A 21,830-nucleotide genomic window follows, 5' to 3' on the forward strand; every position below is an offset into this window, starting at 1 on the left:
TTATAATTTCATTCATCACCTCAAATTATTATAAATAATACATGAATAATAAGATTCTCTCCTAATTACTAATTATTTATGCACTAATTATTTTTTATGAACACAAAGAATTTGAATCATTAAATCTATTAGAGAAATATATTGCACTATCAGACTCAAAAAATGAACCAACATCTATAGAAAAATTCTTTACAAATTATACACTTATTTAATAAAAAAACAAGTGCAAAAAAAAGTAAATACTCAATTTATATATTATATAAATTTTATGTTTCTATAATTTTATTCTTCATACTTTCACCAAGAATTCAAATGTTGAATTAGGCTTAAAATAGTCTTTTCCTCCTTAAAAATTAAAAAATTACATATTATGTTTGGTACGGAAGCCTTGATTGTCGGTAAAATTTATTGAAAATGCAATTCATTTTCTTCTTATTCGACCCATCTATTGACGATAATGACACCTTTAATGAAATTAATCATAATGGTTCAAGCTTTTTTGATGACGAGTGATGACCCATCAAAGGTTCCATATTGTTGTACCAGCATTGCAAAATATAGAATCACTGCCCGAACAAATTAAATAAAATTGACGTGGCAGAATAGTGGCGTGCCGCAACGATAGTAAAGACAAAAAATGCATTAAATTCCAAAAGCTGATAGCTGAGAGGCCATTTATAGTCAACTAAATTATCAACAAATACTCTTCCACATGTGTAAAGCCACCGCTTATTAGCGGACACGTGTCGGTCACCACGTACAGCAAGTGCATACGTGGCAATTCTCCGTTGGTTACCTTACATCGAATAAAGGTATTTTTGAAGTTGACGAAAATAATTTAAAAAAAAAACATTTAAAAAATAAAGGTAAATGTTTTGAGAGTGAGAAACCAGCGGCTGGAGATTATATAAGAAGTGGCAGTGGAGAAGCATAGAAATACAAAGAGCGAAATCTCCAAAGTTAGGAAAAAAAGAGTGTTTAGAGAGAAAATCGCTCTCTTTTCTCTGCAATTGTGTTTGATAAAATAAGTTTTCTTTCCCCCTCTGTAATTCCCCGCTTCTCTGTATCCCATTCTGTCAATCGTCTGTCTTTCGAATCTTTGTTTTCTTGGTGGGTTAAACATATTGAAATCTTGAAACCTTGAAAGCCAGGTGATTCAGAATAGAGATCCAGGTTTATTTTAGGTAATTTCTTTTATATATTTTTTTTTTTAGTTTCATCAAACTTGAAGGGTTGATTTTTGGTCCCTCAAGGTTGGTTTGTGCAAAAGAACTCATATATTTTTTTATCTGGGTTTTGGTTTTTCTTCGTTTTTTTTTTTTTTTTTTTGTTTATAGTGCCTGTTCTTGAATTTTGTTAAGTAACAGGTTATTTTGAAGATCTTTGTTTTTGTTTTTTTAAGATTTGAACTGAGAAATATGGCAGCAGCTATAGATATCTATAATAGCAAAACAGCACCAGTTTTCTCTGTTATGGATCCCTGTAGAGAAGAATTAATGAAAGCGCTTGAACCTTTTATGAAAAGTGCTTCACCAACTTCTCCTTCTTCTTCTTTTTCTCTTTCTCCTCCTCCTTTCCCATCTTGTTCTTATCACTCTCCGATTTGTTCTTCACAGCCCAATTTTCAGCCTGAAGCTTGCTCCCCATCTAGTACCCACGTGTTTTCTCAAGGGTTTTCTGGTTATAACCAAATGGGTTTTGAGCAAACAGGTTCAATAGGGCTTAATCATCTTACCCCATCTCAGATTCTCCAAATCCAAGCCCAAATTCACTTCCAACAACAACAACAGCAAATTCCTAATCTTTCTTCAAATTCACACTTACTTCATAACCAAAGACTCAGCTACTTGGCTCCGAAGCCTGTTTCCATGAAACAATCTGCCTCTCCTTCAAAACCAACAAAACTTTACAGAGGAGTAAGGCAAAGACATTGGGGCAAGTGGGTTGCTGAAATTAGACTCCCTAAAAACAGAACAAGACTCTGGCTTGGCACTTTTGACACAGCCGAAGAAGCTGCCTTGGCTTATGACAAGGCTGCTTATAAGCTGAGAGGAGAATTTGCCAGGCTTAATTTTCCTCATCTTCGCCACCAAGGGGATTTTGGCGATTATAAGCCCCTCCATGCCTCTGTTGATGCTAAGCTGCAAGCAATTTGTCAGAGCTTGGCTACCTCACAAAAACAGGGGAAAACAGGAGAGTCAAGTTCTGTTTCTGATTCGAAGACCAATCTTTCAGCTCCAATGAAGGCCATAAAGGAAGAGGATTACTCTTTGAAAGGTGAACTGAAAAGGGAAATTGAGAATCTTGGAGCTGAGGACTATAGGGTGGAGATTTCATCAGCAGCAGCTTCATCTGATGAATCATTGGCTGGTTCTTCTTCACCTCAGTCTGAGATTTCTTTCTTGGATTTCTCTGATTCTTCACAATGGGATGAGACTGAGAATTTCGGTTTGGAGAAATACCCCTCGGTGGAGATTGATTGGGCAGCTCTTTAAATTTCAATTATTATTGTACTCTTTTTTTTTTTTTTGTCAATTTTTGTTTCAGGTTTATTTTGGTGTCTTAGGTAGCTTCTGCAATGAAGTTTTTGGCATTTGCAGAGCTGCAATTAGGGGGGTCAGTTCTAGGTTATATGAGTATGGAGTAGTTAGTCTCTCCACTTTGGTCTTGCTGGTACTTTTTTTCCTTGCTTGACCGTGGGAGTGTTTGTAAGTTCAGGTCAGTGTAATTAATCATCTTCTCTTTGAATATGTCAATGTACTTCCGTCTTTTTGTTTTTCTTTTTGTGTGTAAAATGTGGTAGTGTTTGCTTTTATTCTATTTCATGTATTAATGGTTCAGCGAATAATGGGTAGGGAACCAATTGCTAGAAATATAAAATTCAATTTTCAATGTTTTAGATATGATTTTAAATTATCAACCGTTAAATTTGAATCTGATTCGGACCATTAGATTTATTATTTAAATAAAAGATTCAAAGTTTAAGTATTAAATGCTTGTTTTCAACTGCTCATAAACGATTCGTGGTTAGACAAGATTTGCAAATTTCTGCAAGGTGCTTGACCATAGGAGGCTTCTAATTCAAAATTAAACATGTAACGTTAGAAAATTCTCAATTTACCATAATAATTTAAACAGATTCTTGACAAGGACTTAAAACCAACGTTGTAATTCAAAACACTGCATTAATTAATTTATGGGGCAACCAATACCAAATGTTTCCAGAATGAAGTCAAATTCAAGATGGGTGACCAATTGAATTCAATTAATGTTTTTCAATAATTTATTTTGAATTTTTAAGCTATGGCAGCAATTAAATGTGAAACAAAACAAACAGGGTCACCTCCTCCACAGAAATGTTGCAAAGTTGATAGCCAAGTTATGAACTTTTCAATTTAGTCCTCCAAATTGCCAATCAAAATGTATATATTGTCCTGTCAAACGTCAATCCAATTGACCCTGTTACAGGTGCGTTATTGCACGCACATTAATGCCTTGACTTTAGGGTTCAGGCGGCAGGTTTTCAATGGAAAACCAAACTGGAAGGAATTCACAAATAACCAAACCGAAATCAGTTTGAAGTGGCCGGTTTTGGAACCCGATCACAAATTTTGAAACAAAACCAGCCAAAAATGGGTAAACGGGCCAGAATTAGTTTCCTAAAACGAATCAAAATTGGCTGGTTTTGAATAAAAAAAAAAAGACTTAAAAATAAAGAATCGTGTTAGAACCGGCAGAAACCATAGCTGGTCCATCCAGATCAAACCCTAGGTAAATTATAAATTATGAATTGGTTCATCAGAACCGATTCATATATATATATTTGCTTTTCTTATGTATAGGTAAATTGTACATGAAGGTTTCATCTTTCCCAATTAGCTAGCGTAGGTCCAAAAAATTTGTACAGTAGAGATGCCTATCTCTAGAAGCATCCATGTTCTGCCTGTAAGACCATCACGTGGGTGGATTCCCCTTTTGTAGAACCCACACAAGTTGAATGATTCAAGAAAAATCTGTGTCCTTGAGTTGAGCATCTTTTTTTTTTGTTAATTAATTTGGAATGAAATTTAAATTTATAATTTTACAATATTAGAGACAAATTTAATATCATTTAATTAAAAGTTATTGATTAATGTTAATTCATTTACTGGGAAAAGTAATTTGAAGCATTTATATTTAATATAGACAATTTTATTTTCTTCTATATAGCAATAATAAAAAAAAAGGTGGAAGCATCTAGGATCTCCAATCACTTTTGGGGGTTATGCAATTTTCAGATTCAGGATTTGATTGACAGGTGAGAAAGGCAAAACCATGGGTTGCAACTTGCAAGTGTCACTTTTCTTAGCAAATTACAAAAATAAATAAATAAATACAACACAAACAAAAAACTATATCTTATCCCTTGAGGCTTGAGATAAGGAATTTGGAGACCACCACTCCTCCCAAAAAAATAATAAAATAAATAAAGATATCAATCTATCCAATATTCTTATTCTTTCTTTCTTGTAAGCATGCCAAGCCAAGTTCATACTTACCATATAAGAGAAGAGAAAAAGAATGTCAAAAACCCTTCTTGGCCCACTAGGAATCCTTGCAATTGTAAACCCTAGCTAGCAAATTTCTTTCTTTGGATATTTATTTATTTATTTACTATTCATGGAACAGTAATGTGAATGCGAAAATTTTCTTTTCTGATTCATTCTTTAATTCTTTCTACTTTACCTTAAAATCTTGTCTGTTCATACTGATGAATGATTCCTTTAAAAGTGGAGGAAGGTTCACGATGGATGGCCCTCCAAATTGCTCTTCTTTACAGGGTTTATGATGTGGCTTTCTTTTGTAAGCCAAAGAAAAATATGCCTCTGAGGTAGATAAACCATGGATGCCCTTTGAGGTAGGTTGGTAGCTGGCTAGCTAGGTCTTGGTGGGTTATATTATATATGGAGGCAATTAAATCAAATGATAGAGATTACAAAAAGATAGAAAAGATAAAAGCAAATACGTGTGGAAAGTGGTATTACAAGAGAATGATGATATGGTGGTGTGCATGTGATATGCACACAGTGACACTATTACCACACGGAGTTGTTAAGGTTCGACCAATCACTTGTTTGTCTTTAATGTTAAGTAGTTAGTTACAAGTTGGAAATGATAATGCCCGTTGATATCAGCTACTTGTTTCTACCGGTTGTTTCCCGGAAATGGAAAAATAGCATCACACGTAAAATCTGGAATCTGTAATTTATAACACCCACTGTCTGTGATGTGCTATTACAAATACACACATTTTAAGTTGGAAAACTTTACCGACAACTTCCCTTTTTCTATGAAGCGTTATGAGGAACAGGAAAGGTGTGTATGAAGTATAACTATCATGATATATGGACATCGACATAGGCAGGACTAAAGTGGGATCCATGAAGCTATTAGTTACACTTGGGTAATTATTGACTAGAAGAGAGATACATAAATTCTATATGCATCATTACTATTATGATTGGATGGCAATTACTTACGTTTTCCAAAATTCAATTTCTTTTTTTCTAAATTTTATTTATACGATAGACTAGCTAGATAAAAGAACCAAACGCTGCTCAATTATTTTAAAACATGTAGTGCTTGGTCAAAGATTATCATTAATATACATTGAAAATCTGAAATTTTTTAATCGGTAGTTATTTTTTTGTCCCTTACTCGGATAAAAACAGCATGCTCAGATAAAAACAGCTAGAGCTTACTATCTCCATATATTCTTTAACAAAAAACTCTGTGGACGTTATTCTAAAATCTCTTATTCGTTAATTCAAATAATATTCTTAAAATCTGACTCTATTTTTTGTTTTTCACCTCATGATATATAAAGTCTAGTTTCTCTCCCAATAACAAGCTATGTTTTTCGGATGTGGGATTGGAAATACATATTCTAAGCTTAAAAGAATGAGTTCATTTTATCAATCCTCTTTAATGATTGTAAAAAAACAAAGGTAGTACTTGAATAAATATTATTAAATAATCTAAAATTAGAATATGCTTAATGTTACAATATTTTCAGAAAATGCAATTTTATTAAATATTTTTTGAATTCCTTGTAAGACCGAATGAATCGATGACATGATAGACTACACAATATGGTAGCACTTCTCTTAGTTCACTAAATCAGTGAAAACTCTTACTCAAAAAAAATTCAAATTCTAGATCTCTCATTACCCACACTAGTGAAAAGATCAACCAGACCACATCTATTTAAGTTATTATATTATTTTTAAGAATTCAAATAATTTTATATGAATTTAATATTTGTGTTCTTACTATTACATTTCAATGTCTTGAAGACATAAATTTTAATGCCTTATATGTATTAATTATATTCAATAATTGAAAACCTTATAATAATAATCAAACTAAGTGTCAAGTTGTGGTTTAAAAAAAAATTGAAATCAAATCATTAAAATACAAATCAAACTAAACCTTTAATGGTAGCTTAGTTGATTTGATACGTTTTAGTGGTTTAAAAGAAGAGAAATTAAATTTTTTCATCCATTTAGTTAACAAGAAGTCAAATATTTTGGCAATTTCTCTTGGGAACAAATCAAGATAATTTGGAATCATAGCTCTAAATTTTTGTTCGTCCTTCACTCGCAAAAATAAAAAGATTAACAATATTTTTAAATATAAAAAATAGATTACTACAAACGATCACATAAAATACACATAATTTTTAATTAGAAAAACCAAACCAAACCATCAACTTTTTCAAAATCGCGGTTTGATTAGTTTGAATGGTTTTATGAACACCCTTAAATTGTTTTCTAGATCTAACATCGTAGGTCCATAAATGTTAGATTTTAATATTAGATTTTAACAATATAGGTTAGAATTTATGTGGAACTTGCTCCAACTCTTGTCTCCTTTACCAACTTCTAAGCTTAAACAAAATAGTTAAGAGGAAAGTTTTCACTCAAAGCATGGAATGCTGCTAAAATGTAAGATTATTATTCAGAAAAAACATAAAATATAAAGAAAAAAATAAACTACAAAAGCTACTCTAAAATGTGTGCATCAAGAATGTCACATATCAACAATTTTGATTGTTTCATAAATTTAAGAACAAAAAAAAAAAAATGCAAGAATTTGTTTATATTAATGAATTGTTAATAAAATTCACTTCTAAATGAAATATATCTCATAATATTTAAATAGTTAAAAAAATGCATAATTATTTAATATTGCCTGATTAAATTGACAGAGAGCCATGTTGTAGCAATTATTTAAAATTTCAATTTTTCTATGAAAACCAAAATCAAAATAATTATATTGACCACCCTAATTAATAGAAAAAATGGGTTTCAATTTGTGGTGGTCTATAGAAGGCCCAAGAACTTGGAAGTTTGTAGTTTGAGGCCCATTACAAGATTATTTAGTGGATCCAATACATTGAAGAGCCCACTAATTAAAATTGAAGTTAAGGTGGAGCTCTCCATTCAAGATTTGAGCAAATGGGTGATGTGAAAAATATCTTGAGAAAAAGAAGAAACTTACATCCAAGGTAATCGAAGGTAAAAGTTGATGAATTGATGAAAAATATAATTATAATTAATTTTTCTTCAAATGCTAAAAATTTAACTTTTTAATTCAGTAGTTAGTCTTTTTCTTTATATAAAAAGGACATTTAAGTGAATTTCATTATAAGAATGTCGTAAGTCTAATAATAGATTTTTAATTATTTATAGTGGTTAAAATAACTAAGCTGTTTTAGAAATTAAAATGAATATATTTTTAAAAACAAAAAATCTACCTAGTGTCTCTCTTTCCCTCAAGTATTTAGTATTCCTCCATTGCCTTCGCCAACCCAACCTCTTCTCCATTATTTGGATAGCCAGAGGCGGTTATCTTCTCCATCTATATTCTCTGTTTTTTTCATTTCTTATTTTATTTGTTTTCTTATATAATTTTTTTATTGCTTAAACAATGCTTATATTCTTGGTCCTTAAGAACGTATTCTCGGTTTATGTCGTTAAATCTATTTATTTTGATAGTTCTTGAATTTTGTTTTATATTTTTTGAGGATGTCTTGATTTTTTCATGGAGGAATTTTATTTCTTTCACCATGGTGTTTTTGTTGTATTATTTTTGTTATTTGGAAGATAATGCATAATAGCTGTAAAGAGCGTGCTTAATATCGATTCCACAAATTCACTGTGAATCAAATCCTCTAACGGTTATATAATTATATTAAGATTAGACATCAGTGATAATATTAAATGATAGGTACTGTATTATATTTCCTTCAGGGGAAGCGCAACGTGTCCGTTGTAGTCTAGTTGGTTAGGATATTCGGCTCTCACCTGAAAGACTTGGTTTCAAGTTTCGGCAATAGAAACATTATTTTCCCCTAAAATAAAAAAAAAAAACAAATATATTAATATATAATTACTTTTAAATAATATTTTAAAGCTCACAGTTCGTCATCCAGGGTTTATATCCAGACTTTTGCTCCTATTTAGGGTTTATAAAAATTTATTCACCAATATTATCTCCACTGCTCTAATCGTATTTGGTTCTCTAATCTACCGCATTTGCACACCTCACAAATATCGCTTATTAGCTAATCTCACGGAATGGGCAAGAAAAAGAAATTTATCGACAAGAAGAAATCTGCAACGTTCCAATTACTGGCCCGCGACTCAACTGTTTATTTATTCGTATCTTTATATTATATTTAAGCATTAAACTTTAAAACAGATATAATTATATTTAATGATAATAATATATTGATGATGACTATAAGCTAATTAAAGATTAATTAGATCCTAACGTGGCACTTATACAAGTGGGTTAAAGATCACTAAATCTTCTGTTGCTTTAGCTACTTGAGAGCTTCGAATGTTGCTTTGAAACCTTTTCAGAGCACGCCCAAATCGACGTAAGCATATACATAATACATATGAGGGATGAGAGATTCTGTAAGCCACAAAATCAGCTAAAGAAAATAAAAGAAAGCAAGTTGAGATTTGTTTGGAAGATAATGTATTTGTTAGAGATCTATAGTCTCATCTTATTATATGCTAAAAAAAAAAAAAATACTAATGTTGCTTATCTAAGATTCTTAAGACCACATTTGACTTGATCACGTGCAAGAAAGATGGATTTTACCAAGATATTGATTCGGGTGCAGGCAGTAAGTGACTTCAATACTCGTAAAGGTGAGAACACAAATTTAATTTATGAGAAACGCATTTTATTGAGAGGACTCAAAATCTTTACAAGCTATAGCATGAAGGGAATTAAACCTCCTAATTATACAAAAAAAATGGATTTTGATAAAAAAAACGATCGAATGCATGCATAATATCACTGGATATTCGATATTGCACCTACCCAATAAGGTTAGTTAGTTGATAAAATAGCAATATGTAATTATAGCAATTTTAGATTTTGCTCGATATCCTGACCTTATAAATAAAATTCATAGTGTTAACCAGATAAAATTCTCCTCACATTAACATTGAAATTCGTTTACAAATATAGTCTACTTATGCCAATTCGATTGCTCATTGGTATAAAGTAATGCACTTTTAAAATGTCTCTGAATAGAGAAAAAAATTGATTTGTTCTAGATTCTTTAGTGAAAATATTCGATGGGTGCATATATAAAAATGAATGCTCACTGAATGAAGAGTACTACTTTGTGAGGATGTAGACTACTCACAAGCTTCAACATTCTTTATGGATTCCATTTTTTTTCAGTTAAAGAGTCGTATTATAATTACCGATCGTTTGGTGTTGGATTCCTGAAAAGTATTCTCAATAGGATTCCTTCGGAACTATAATAGAAATGTAAGAACCATTGCAACCACTTCCATATATATATGACTGATGCTTGTCGGTCTATTGTACCTATAGATACTTAGAATTCTATAACTTTCTATCACATATTATTCTTAGCTTAATTAACAAACAAGTTCCTAGGGTTTGGAGCTTTTCTTTTTCTATTTATATTTTTTTTTTGCTTTTTCTCATTTTGTAAATGAAATTTATGATTTTTTTAATGTTATCTCTAATCGCGTCTCTAATGAAATTACCACTTGAAATTACAAATGTAGTAGGTAAAAATAAAATAATCAATTTGGATTTTCAATCAAAATAGATTGACAAAGAAAAATAAAATAAAAGTTATACATTATCGATTATAGGATTGGATTATTGAGATTAATATTCAAATGATATATTCTCATATTACCCCGCTTCGTAAATATAATACTTCAGTCATGCTGGTTGCTAAAAGTGGAAGAGGTAGATCAAGAACCATATGAAGATAAATTTGGCAAAGGATCTATGGATATTGGATATCAATGAGCTAAAATCTAGTTGGAAATATAGCAGAATGGAGATAAAAGATCTATAAAGCAAGCGCTATTTATTAGTTGTTGTTGCATGTCTTGTAATCTTTTTATTAATCAATATAGCAAATGATTTAAATTTTCTATTTCAAAATTTTACCATATAAAATATTTCAAATCCTTTCACAATTTTATATTTTGTTTCTAATTGTTATTATCTCGAACATAATGGATATTGAAACAAAAAATTCAGATAGCAGACCTCAACTAGTTTGAAATTAAGAATTAAATATTATTATTATTATAGTGTTAATTTTTATAATGCACATAAGTCATAACAAAGAGAATAAAGAAGTAGAAAATTATACAATGCGCAAATATATATATATATATATATAAACAACATGACTTGCGCACCATTTATGGATGGTTTGTAAAGTTATGAGGTAGCAAATAGCCAGAATCTAACCAAAAAAGAAACATAGAAATGTGCATATAGCATCTCTTTCTTTCTTTCCCATGTTCAAAGAGACGTGGAGAAGAACTTTAGATGAATGAAGTGACAGACAGGAGCAGCTGGCTACTGCCACACATGCAGCTCAAAGCTCTAACTTAATGCTTTGGAGACATACATTTTTTCAAGAATAACAAACGTCATGTACCTTTAACCATCGATTCCACAAGTACGATCCTTTTTCAATATTGAACAATGGTCATATACTCGTATTCAAGCTGGATATATTCGTGCTTTCTTTCATTGAATCACAAATAGATCTTTTATTGCTAGGCAAATGAGATTGTAGGCGAATCATAATCTAATTTTCATAAATAATAAGAAATCAAGATCTATTATTTTGCTCTTTTAATTTATATATTAGAGTTGTGGCTGACTTAAGTATTGAAATGCTCGCAAGCTAAACCTTTATTTTATTTTATTTTATTTAGAAGATTATCGGTTGCAATATCAATTCTCTTTTCTATTTTATTGCTTGGAGCGATAGAAAATTGGAATGGAAAATAAAATGGACAACTCTTATTTTGGAAGAAAAAATTGAATAAAAGAGTTAGTTATTAGATGATATTTAAAAGGAAAATTCTGCTAATCTGATGTAGTATGGTTGGTTTTCTCATAAGCTAAAGAGAGGACCATATAAGAGGGCACCATGTGTTAAAAAATCATATACAGGGAGAGGTGTGAGAACAAAACACCAGGTGGTCGACCGTGAAAAAAAAAAAAGAAATGAAATGAGTTATAAACTAAAATGAGTTATTTTGTTTTTGAAATTTCGGATAATTGTAGCCCCTATCAGAAACTTAAAAAATATATATATTATACATGTGGGAAAGCCTTTTCTTCTATTTATTTTTTAATATCAAATCATTTTTTTACGTCAATCAAATCATGGTTTGTAATATGCCAACAGCCCACTTCCACATTTAACTTTCTTTTTTTTTTTTTCCCAAGTGGAAGCATGAAAGGTAAATAGCTATTAAACGATATTTTTGGAATTTGTCTTCAGTAGTTTTTCTTTTTCTTTTTCTTTTTTTTTTTTCTGAAAAAAGATACAGTGAACATTTTTTAAGAAATCAAGAATGGATGTTGGTAACGTGGAATTCCATCATGACGACCTGGATATTAGTAGGAAGGCCCCATTAGACAAAATCACACCAACTGTTTTTAGTTGGAAATGGTTAACCAAAGGGTATATATTAATTATCTTCAAAATGCATAGGCTTCCCTTTCTCCACCAGTGATCGAAATTGAAATTACAATAAGACAAACAATAATCATTATCTATAAAGGTAAATAAAAGAGACCAACAATAATATAGGAAAATTCAATAACAGTGAAGTTTCACCAGAAGCTGTCAAAAAGGGTAAAAGAAGAAAAAAATTCACAGGTTATTTTTACTATTTCCATAATAAAAAAGAATATTATTATTTTTTAAATAATGTGATAAGCATGAAGTAATTAAATGAATCCTACCGACGTGATAAACTAGCATAGTTTTAAAAAACTGTGTGATAAGAGGAATGATGTCATTTTGGTGATGAGATGATCACAAGGGACAAAGGTGGATAATGATCATAATCTTTGGACTTGGAGGCTTCACATTTTAAATGAATGATACTAATCATCATGTTCCAAACAAGTGTACTTATTATAATTATTATATATTATTGCCTTACTCTTCTTTTGGAATTTCATATTATATATTTATATTTGTGGAATTCAAATCCGAATTGGGTTTTGAATACTCTATAGGAATTTCTTCCGTAGACTTAAATTTCTTGCACATTGGCTGCATATATATATATATACATCTCCATGTCTGTGTCATTGATTAACAACTTCTTTTTTCTTTTTAATTTATCAGGAAAGTGATATCACAGATCAATTTTTAAATATTATATAACTAAGTTCAGGTATCTCGTTTGGTTAAAAGTTTGCCTGAGTTTAAAAATCAAAGTCTAATTAGTAAGAACAACAATTCCGATTATTCTTGGAATCGTATTTAAGAACTCTATGTAGATATATGAAACCATTAATTGGCTGAAAAACAAAGGAAATAATAATGTATAAATGAAATGTTAGTATGTAAAATGAGAGACTCGACAAACTCGAAAGACATACAATAAGGATATTCTTTTTCTTACTTATTAAATTGATGAAAACATTTTTAATTGAGTTGTTTTAAATTTAAAACCTTTCACTTTTTATATAACTGAAAAAATTAATCAAACCACACATAATTAAAACTAAAAAAAATTTCAGTACGATCCCTGTAACTTGTGAAATACAACTAGTTCGTCTCTGTCTTTTTTGAAATATACTAATTTGTCCCTATATTTTGCTTCCATTACACTATTAGGTCATTTTGTCTAATTTTTGCATATTTTCCGTTAAGTCAATAAGAAAACACAAAAGTCAAAGGAGAAATAGTAAAATTTCAACTAGTTCGTCTCTGTGTTTTTAAAAAATAAAAAGGTATTTTCATCATTTCATACGGTACTTAACCGAAAATACGCAAAATTTAGACGAAAGGACCTTATTGTCTGATAGAAGTAAATCATAAAGACATTTAGTCTATTTTCTAAAAAATAGGAATGGACTAATTGTATTTCGCAAACCATAAAGATCGTACTGTAATTTTTCCGTAAAAGTATGCAAATTTTTATTAATAAGAGTGTTACCTGATAAGGATATTTTAATTCAGCGAATACATTCTACAATGTTAAAAATTCCATATATGGAAAAATATTCATGCTAAAATGATATTAATCTTATGCCAGAAAAAAAGGTGTTAAATACTAATTAGAAAAATAAACTGTAGTAATTTACAGGTTGTAGCTCAGTTGGAAACGTAGACTGAACATGTAGAAAGAGCTTTTAGATTTGATCTCTATTAAACACATTTATAAAGAAGAGCGAAGAGTTTTAACTGTAAATAAGTCTCAATCTAGATTTAGTCGGTGAGCAGTGAATTAGTGGCATGGCAGTTTTTTCTTTTGCAAATCTCTCTTTGTGACGCTAATACGTGGAAATTGAAATGGGAGAATAGTATTTAAGAGTTGTCCATTGCAATACGGATATCATCTAATAACCATGCATGTGCTGTGTCTGTATTAATGCATTTATGTTGTCTTTTTTTTTATCTCTCATTTAATTACAGGAAAAAGATATTCTGCCTTTTTTGTTTTCTTTTTTCTAATTATACACCCTTTGTTTCATCCAGAGTTAAATTTCATCTCTCAATTTCTAACGAACATACTTTTACAGTTTGAATTTTCTTCTTGAGTCCATATCTGTTGAAATTCAAACTTGAGTTAACATAAATATTTTAACTCTTGAGGCAATTTGAGTCGATTAACGTTTTTTACAATTCCTTTTCATAAAAGTTAGTGAAAAAAATAAAAAAAGAATAAATTTGATATTCTATTAAGAATTCAAATCGAACATTAAAACTAAATGTTATTAATAAATTATAAGAAACTACCGGTGGTTATAGATGGAAAATAATTATAAAAGACTTGAAATTTTCATAAATAAAATAAAAAGATTGAACCCATGTTTTAGAAAAATGTTTTTGATAGTTATTATATACCTTAAATGCACTATTTTTTTTTATTTCATTTTAGGATTTTTTTAAAAAAAATTAAACCGCAAATTTCATTAAGAGAAAACAATATAAAAATATGGAATATAAATTAACATGTTTCTTTATTTTTTATATAATAAGTTTAATAATAAACTATTTATGTAAAGAATAAAAAAATACAATATTGATTAGCATTTATTTCTTCATAACTATCAAAATAATAGAATATCATAAATAAAATCATTATAATGATGACTATAAAATCCAAAAACATTTAAACTGATTAGATCTGAGAAGAAAATCTAAAAATATGGGTCATAATATGGATAATATGAACTTAAATCTATATTAAAATATACAAATCTAAAGATTATTCTAAAAAATGCACAAAATAAAATAATAGGTGATCATCGGTGAGTTCTCAACAAGTGGTCACAGGTAAAAGAGGAAAAGAACACTTTTAATTTTTTAATTTTTTTTTTTGGGTTATATCATTCTAGGATTCATATGTCCATTAACGTGTTGTAAAGAATTAAAAAGAAGGTTTTTAGGAAAGAGAAAAAATAAAAATTTAGGGAATAGTATAAAAAAGAAAAAGAGTGGAAAATGACAAGTTCTTTTTCTTAAACAATTTGCATAATAAGAATAAATGCACCTTTTCCATCCTCACATAAAAATCAAAGAACAAGACATATGAGGATACTAGTCCCATAATATTAACAAGTGGCATCCAGTGAGCCGTCGCATCAAACAGTATCTCACACTTTTCCTCAACGTTAAAAAAAAAAAAAAAAAAAAGAAGATCATACTTTCAGTATTCCCTTTGCCATTTTATTACTATTCTTATATTTTCTTTTTTTTATTGAGATATTATACGATATAATGTATATTTTAAAATACTGTAATTTTTAGATAAATTAAAAATTACAATTATAAATACAATTGTATTAAAAAGGGATAAGAAACAGAATAGAAACAGATAAAAAATGGAAATTCATCGCAGATGAGTATGAAAAAAAGAATTAAATCCATTTAGAAGTGAGATTTGCTGTTTACAAAATAGCAACGGATTTGAATCGTTTCTAATCAATTGCTAAACTGTTTGAGCAATTGATTTTTTTAATTTTGTTGACGGAAATTTCCGTCTAAACGGTTTTTTCTTTAATGAAATTAGAAGTATAATTATTTTCTTAAAAGTAATAGCTATTAAATAAAAAATGAACAATAGCATAAAAATCTCTTTTTAGTACAATAAGGAGAAAAATAAAAGTAACTAAAACAAAAATGGGTATAAGCTTCCTCCAAGGCTCCACCGAATCATGGCTGAGCAGAGATAAGTTACCAGCTAGAGGAGCTTCAAAAACCTAGATCCCAGCGTACAGAATATGCAAATCTTGAAACATTATTGTCAGATCAGGAGATGGTGGATGAAGCATCTTTCCTATTAAGACCATCCATCACCAGGAACATGAATTGTCAAAAGATTTCAGTTCCAATTTCCGTCCAAATCCACATACTCAAAAACAATATGCCATGGTGAACATGAGAAGGAACATCAACAATTACAGAATTAAGAAGAGAAATATCAATACCCAACCAATAACCAAACCAAAAATAAACAATGTTACCATTAGATATATATATATATATATATATAGATATATATTTGCAGGTCGATATTTAGCGTTTGAAAAAAAAAAAAAAAGATGGGTAGAAAACATAAATAATTTAAACAATTCAAAAAAAGAAGAGTCAATTTATAAAGTGAATCCCATATAAATTGTTTAACTAATAACCCAGTGAAGAATTAAAACGTGAAAATAAATGTAGGATTGAAGGATTAAATAATTATGATTTTTAATTTTATGGTTGAAGTAAAGAAGGATGTAAATTAAAAAAATTTCATATATAAAATATGTTTGTAGAGTAAATTCTCATATAAATTATATCAAATCATATTTATAGGTGTGGGTTGATTTGAATTTTTTATAAATTGTTGTTGTAAATTTTGTATGGATAAAACTTTAAAATTAAATGACCCAACCACGAATACCTTTAGAGTCTGTTCGGCAGCAGCGTTTCAGGAAACTTTTAGTATTTTGATCAGAGTCAAAGCACTATATCTATCTCTATTAGATTGTTCCATAACTTAATATTTGTAGCATTTGTTAGGGGTTAGGGAGCATTTAAGCAAACATTAAATCTTTAAGGTTGATTTAAATTTTATTTTTTGACCCTCGTGACAATTTGTTATTTTTTTCTCCTATTCTTAAAGACTTACAATTCTACTTGCTATAATACTCCTGTGAATTTGGTACTCTTGTTATTTATTTAATTTTTCTTTCTCAAATCTCAAAGAAATATTTGTCATTTTAATTATTTAATTATTTTATTTCTATTGTCCTAAAACAAAGATAAGAACATGCTGTCAAAATTAAATAAAAATCAGAAAAAAAGCTTTTTTTTTTCATTTTAATTTTATAAGAAATAATCTTTTGTTATTGAAAAAATTGAAATAAAAAAATGATAATAATTTAGAAAAGAAAAAAAATTGTTACATATATATATATATATATATATATATCATCTTATTTTTTATTAATTAGTCATTTTAGTTCTATGACCACAATTTAAAACTTTAAGTCAAAACATTCTAATATCCTTTTCTATCATTTTAATTCTAACCGCTAATCAAATACTTATTTTTATCAAACACTTTTACTTTATACTACTATATAAACAACTAATAACTAAAATCTAATAGTTAATAACAATTAAAACAGATAAAAATTACTACCAGAAAAGCTAACAACTACTGGTAAAATAGTCAAATAAAAAAGAGATTAACTTGCAACTATTTTGATGCTTTACTCGGTAATAGCTATATTTGATTGTGTAGTAATGGAGTTTTCAAATACGAAAAGCATAACTTTTTTTTTTTTTTTAAAATTGTGGCTTCCCATTTAAATAGTGTTAGATATCCTATCATATTCTAATTGGAAATTTTATTTCTTCACCTATAAGAGCTCAATTTCCCATATGATTAAATGGTTTTCCATTTTGACCCTTTTAACTTTCGAAATATTTTCTTTAGACCTCTTAATTTTAAATCAACTCCACTGACTAACTGTCTCTTATTATTGAGACACGTACGAATCTTGGCTATAAAATAACAGTGTAGCAAGTATTTGAGAAAATTTAAATTAAAAGAGTAACTTCTTCTGTTTAAAAATATAAATCATTTAAAATTTTTACACAAGGATTGAGAAAATAACTAATTCTCTTATATATAACAAAATCAATGATAATTAGACTAAATTATTTTTTATCTCAAAACTAATATTTACTTGTGAAGTATTTATTGTAGCTAATATAAACACAGATAATATTGAAAAACCATCATTTATTACTCTTTAAACTACTCAAAACGACTTATTTTCGGGACAAAATAATCACCCAAAAATCACTTATATTTTGAGACAGAGGAAGTACCATATATTACGTGGTAATATTCGGACAATGAACAGAAGCCTAAAACCTTTAATTGTTCCCTTTATCGTATGCTTTATATCCAAAAACTCAACATTAGTGAACAACCTACATAGTTTATTGTAAGAGTGTCAAAATAGATCATGGTACGCAAACACGATTCGCCTAACACGTGAAATAAATATGTTAGGCTTGATGTTAAATGGATTCATGTTATAAACGGCTTATTCATTTATGACACGAATATAAATATGTTGTGACACAGGTTTACACGCGAGTTAGGCAAGTGACTTGTTTATTTAAGAGTAAAGAGGTAATTTTAATGTCAAATATAACACTACACAAAAATCGGTAAATTGCGACCGACAAATCGATCGCTAAATATAAGAAGCCGATCGCTAAATGGACGTAGCGACTGATTTGCAACAGAAACGAAGCAGTCGTAAAAGTGCTCGTCGCAAATAATTTTGCGACCTATTATCTAAGCTGTCGCTAGTCGATCGCAAATATAATTACAGGCAAAAAAAATTTAATAATATGAAAATCATAATTTTTTTCACCCGTCAGAAATTGACATATATATACATATCACAAGCATCATAAAAAACAATAACAATCTAAGAAAGAACTGTAAATGCAACGTACTATACAAAATATTAAAAAATCAACAACGACAATTTAAAAAGCATCATCCTCATCCACGTGTACTGCGACCTCGGCCACGACCTCCACGTGAACCACTGCCGGACGTGTCTAAATCAACCGCCCTGCCTTTAAGCATCTGTACAACAGATAACAGAATGTACATTTGTATATATACAATTATATAAATTGTAGAACATATGGTAAATATGCATAAATATGTATAAGGGTAACTATATATATGTAAATTTACTAAGCTTATTTATAACTAAGGTTAACTGTATACATGTAAACTTACTATAATATTAGTAAGTGTACGATTCCTTATTTTCAATTTTTAAAAAAATTTCGACAGCACTTTCGACATAACATAATCAAATCTCAAGTCAAAACACACTCACATAAATACTTCTATACAATCTCAACGTATTTCCAAAGTCAAAATGGCCATTACTAGGCCTCCAACTTAAACACATCATTCATGTGATTTCCACTCAAATGAAAAGAGCTTATCAACATAAAATAATTTAAAAAAAAAATAAATTTTAATACATTGTCACAGATTAGATTTTATAAAATATTTCAATTGACTATGTAGCTTGATTATCCTATTTTCTTTCATTTTCTTTTAGACTACTATTGATTCAATATAGTAATCAAATTTTAATTTATATTCAATACTACTTAGTCTGATTAGTATTTCATTAGTTTGATTAATATAAAATGTTACAATACTACTTAGTTTGATTAGTCAAAAATATTTCAATACTACTTAATTAATTTGATTAGTATAAAATTTTCAATACTTAGTTTGATAAGTATAAATTTTGATTAGTATTAAATTACACTCATTAATTTTTTTTACAAATTACAATTATTTCAATACTATAAACCTATTTCTTGCACCAAATACTATAACTATTGTTATAAATTATACTCATTAATTTTTTTTCTTACAAAATACAATTAACAAAATCAACATAAAATAAAATACATAAAGAACAAAACTTAAAAACTTCATCAAATTTTCCAACAAATCCTATTTACAAAAAAGAATATATTATCCATTAATAATTACAACAAAATAATTCACCAACATTCACACAAAATAAAAAAAATTACAAAAACAAATAACAATTGACAAAATCAACATAAAATAAAATAAATTTTCAATTAGTTTGCGATATAAAAAACAAACGCAAGAAAAAAAAAAACATAAAATAAAAGGGTAGGAGCACCTACCTGACCAAGCGACCGATATGTCTTCTCCAGAGACAGTGGTGACTTTCGGTGACAACAACAACGAATGGCGACCGACGAAAATGGTGGAAGGGGAGGAACCAGTTGCTGGAAACGGAGAGAAAATGGACGATTAAGGCGCGTTGTGCTTGCGACCAAGGCGACCCAGGGGTTATAAAACCCTAATTTTTTGCGACCGACTAAATCATTTAAAAATCGATCGCAATTTTTAATCTTGCGATGTCGTTTTGTAATCAAACAAATTGCGACCAATTCAGTCGGTCGCAAAAATATCAATCGCAAATGGGTCACTAATCCCTTGCAAACTAGAAAATAAATTTGGTGCTGAACTGTAGCGCGCAATTTTGCGATGGACTGTTAAATGATAGCAAATTCAGTCACTAATTTGTCCTAACGAGGTCGCAAAATAGAAACCAAACTGAGGGGAGTTATTATCGCTAGAATTAGGGACCGATATTCATGCGGTCGCAATTCCGTCGCTAAATTTGTCACAGTTTGGTAACAAATCCGTCGATGAATGTTAAATCTCTATTACTTCAACATTCATCGCAATTGGTCGCAACATCATCGCAATATGTCGGTCGCAAAAATCAGTCTCAAAAGCACATTTTTTTTTGTAGTGTAAATACTCAAACTAAAATCCACTTAAACTTTATTATTGAATTAATTTTCTTTTATTTTAGTTATGAATCTTGAAGAATCTATGCATTTTTTGTATGAAAATTTATTTTTAAACATGATTTGAGTTAAATAAGTTAAAATTTAAAAATATTATAACAGTTTAAGTGGGTCATATACAGGCAATATGACCCACTTAACCTATTTATGATATTAGACAGATTACACGGGTTGGATATGGATCAACACGACTTACTTAACTTGTTTATAATATTAGGTGGGTTGCATTTATCGTGTTCGTGGCTATAAATTTGACGCAATAATTAATGAGTCATGTTCGTTTTGATCCTAATCGTGTCACATGTTAGACGAATTTATGTTGAACCCGACACAATAATCCGTTTTGACACCCCTAGTTAATTTATTGTGGCTACCTATATACCCAATTATTTCTACTAAGTATAAAACCAATTACATTTTGGGGTTGGTAGCTTCGTTTCACTATAAATGTTTTTCAACGATTCAAATTTTCATTGATCAACTCAAGTGCCCAGTTATCATTTCAGCCGCTCTTGATGAGTAATATAAATAACTTTCCATAATCGAAGTAATTTAATTTACTCGGAACTTATTTTTCTATTTATCCAATATATTTTCAGAAAATTCTTCAGTAAAATTGAATTCTAATTGATTAATCTAGTATATGTAATTAATTGATAAATTCTTTAATTGAATAAATAGCAATATAACAAAATCATTTACTAGTATATATTCTGTATATATATATAAATATCTAATCAGCTTTATAGATAAAGTTCATAGGTCAAATTAAGGAGGGCAAGAAGATGGTATATTCTCTTTATTGATCTAGTAGTTATCGGTAGTTATCTTGTCTGTTATGCTGTTACTTAAATTAAACTAATGCAATTGACATATTTGCACGTCGATGATCATCTTGCTTTGCAAATAAAGGACGAATTCGCTTAATTAATGACTCATTGACCACTTTCATCGATATTTGGAAAGGCAAATGCTACGTTCTAACACTTATCTTTCAAGAATCACATCATTCCTTAAATTTAATGTTTGTCTCCTGTAGAAGGTTAAGAATTCAAATCAATCCTGACATTTTCTTTTAAAATTTTCCCTCTTTTTTGTGTAAAAGTTATTCTAAACCACTTATTATTTACCTTTTTCCCCATCAAGTACGTGGAAATTGTTTGCTTTTTCCTCCTGTTCTCATTCAAATTACATAAAGTGAATAATTTTATCAACACTTTTGGCTCTTCACACAAGATAATATGTGTATTTGATAAAGTGGCACTTCACACGAGATAACTCGGACTAATAGTTAAAGTGCACTTGATTTCATCCAGAT

The 21,830-nt window shown here is 29.3% G+C and overlaps 1 protein-coding gene across 1 annotated transcript; it reads left to right on the top strand.

Annotated features, from left to right (window-relative positions):
- Window positions 1-922: 922 nt before the first annotated feature.
- On the top strand, window positions 923-2,780 carry LOC105650745 (ethylene-responsive transcription factor ERF060). Its single transcript, XM_012237693.4, has one exon. It carries the CDS (start codon window positions 1,419-1,421, stop codon window positions 2,493-2,495), a length of 1,077 nt encoding a protein of 358 aa, XP_012093083.1. The 5' UTR covers window positions 923-1,418; the 3' UTR covers window positions 2,496-2,780.
- The last annotated feature ends 19,050 nt before the right edge of the window (window positions 2,781-21,830 follow it).

Source organism: Jatropha curcas, chromosome 3, assembly GCF_041381405.1.
Source record: "Jatropha curcas cultivar XTBG-Jc1 chromosome 3, XTBG_Jcur_1.0, whole genome shotgun sequence".
Lineage (NCBI taxonomy): Eukaryota > Viridiplantae > Streptophyta > Magnoliopsida > Malpighiales > Euphorbiaceae > Jatropha > Jatropha curcas.

Bases quoted from the DNA above. Each gene is read 5' to 3' on its own strand.
- LOC105650745 (XM_012237693.4), top strand. From the start codon at position 1,419: ATGGCAGCAGCTATAGATATCTATAATAGCAAAACAGCACCAGTTTTC.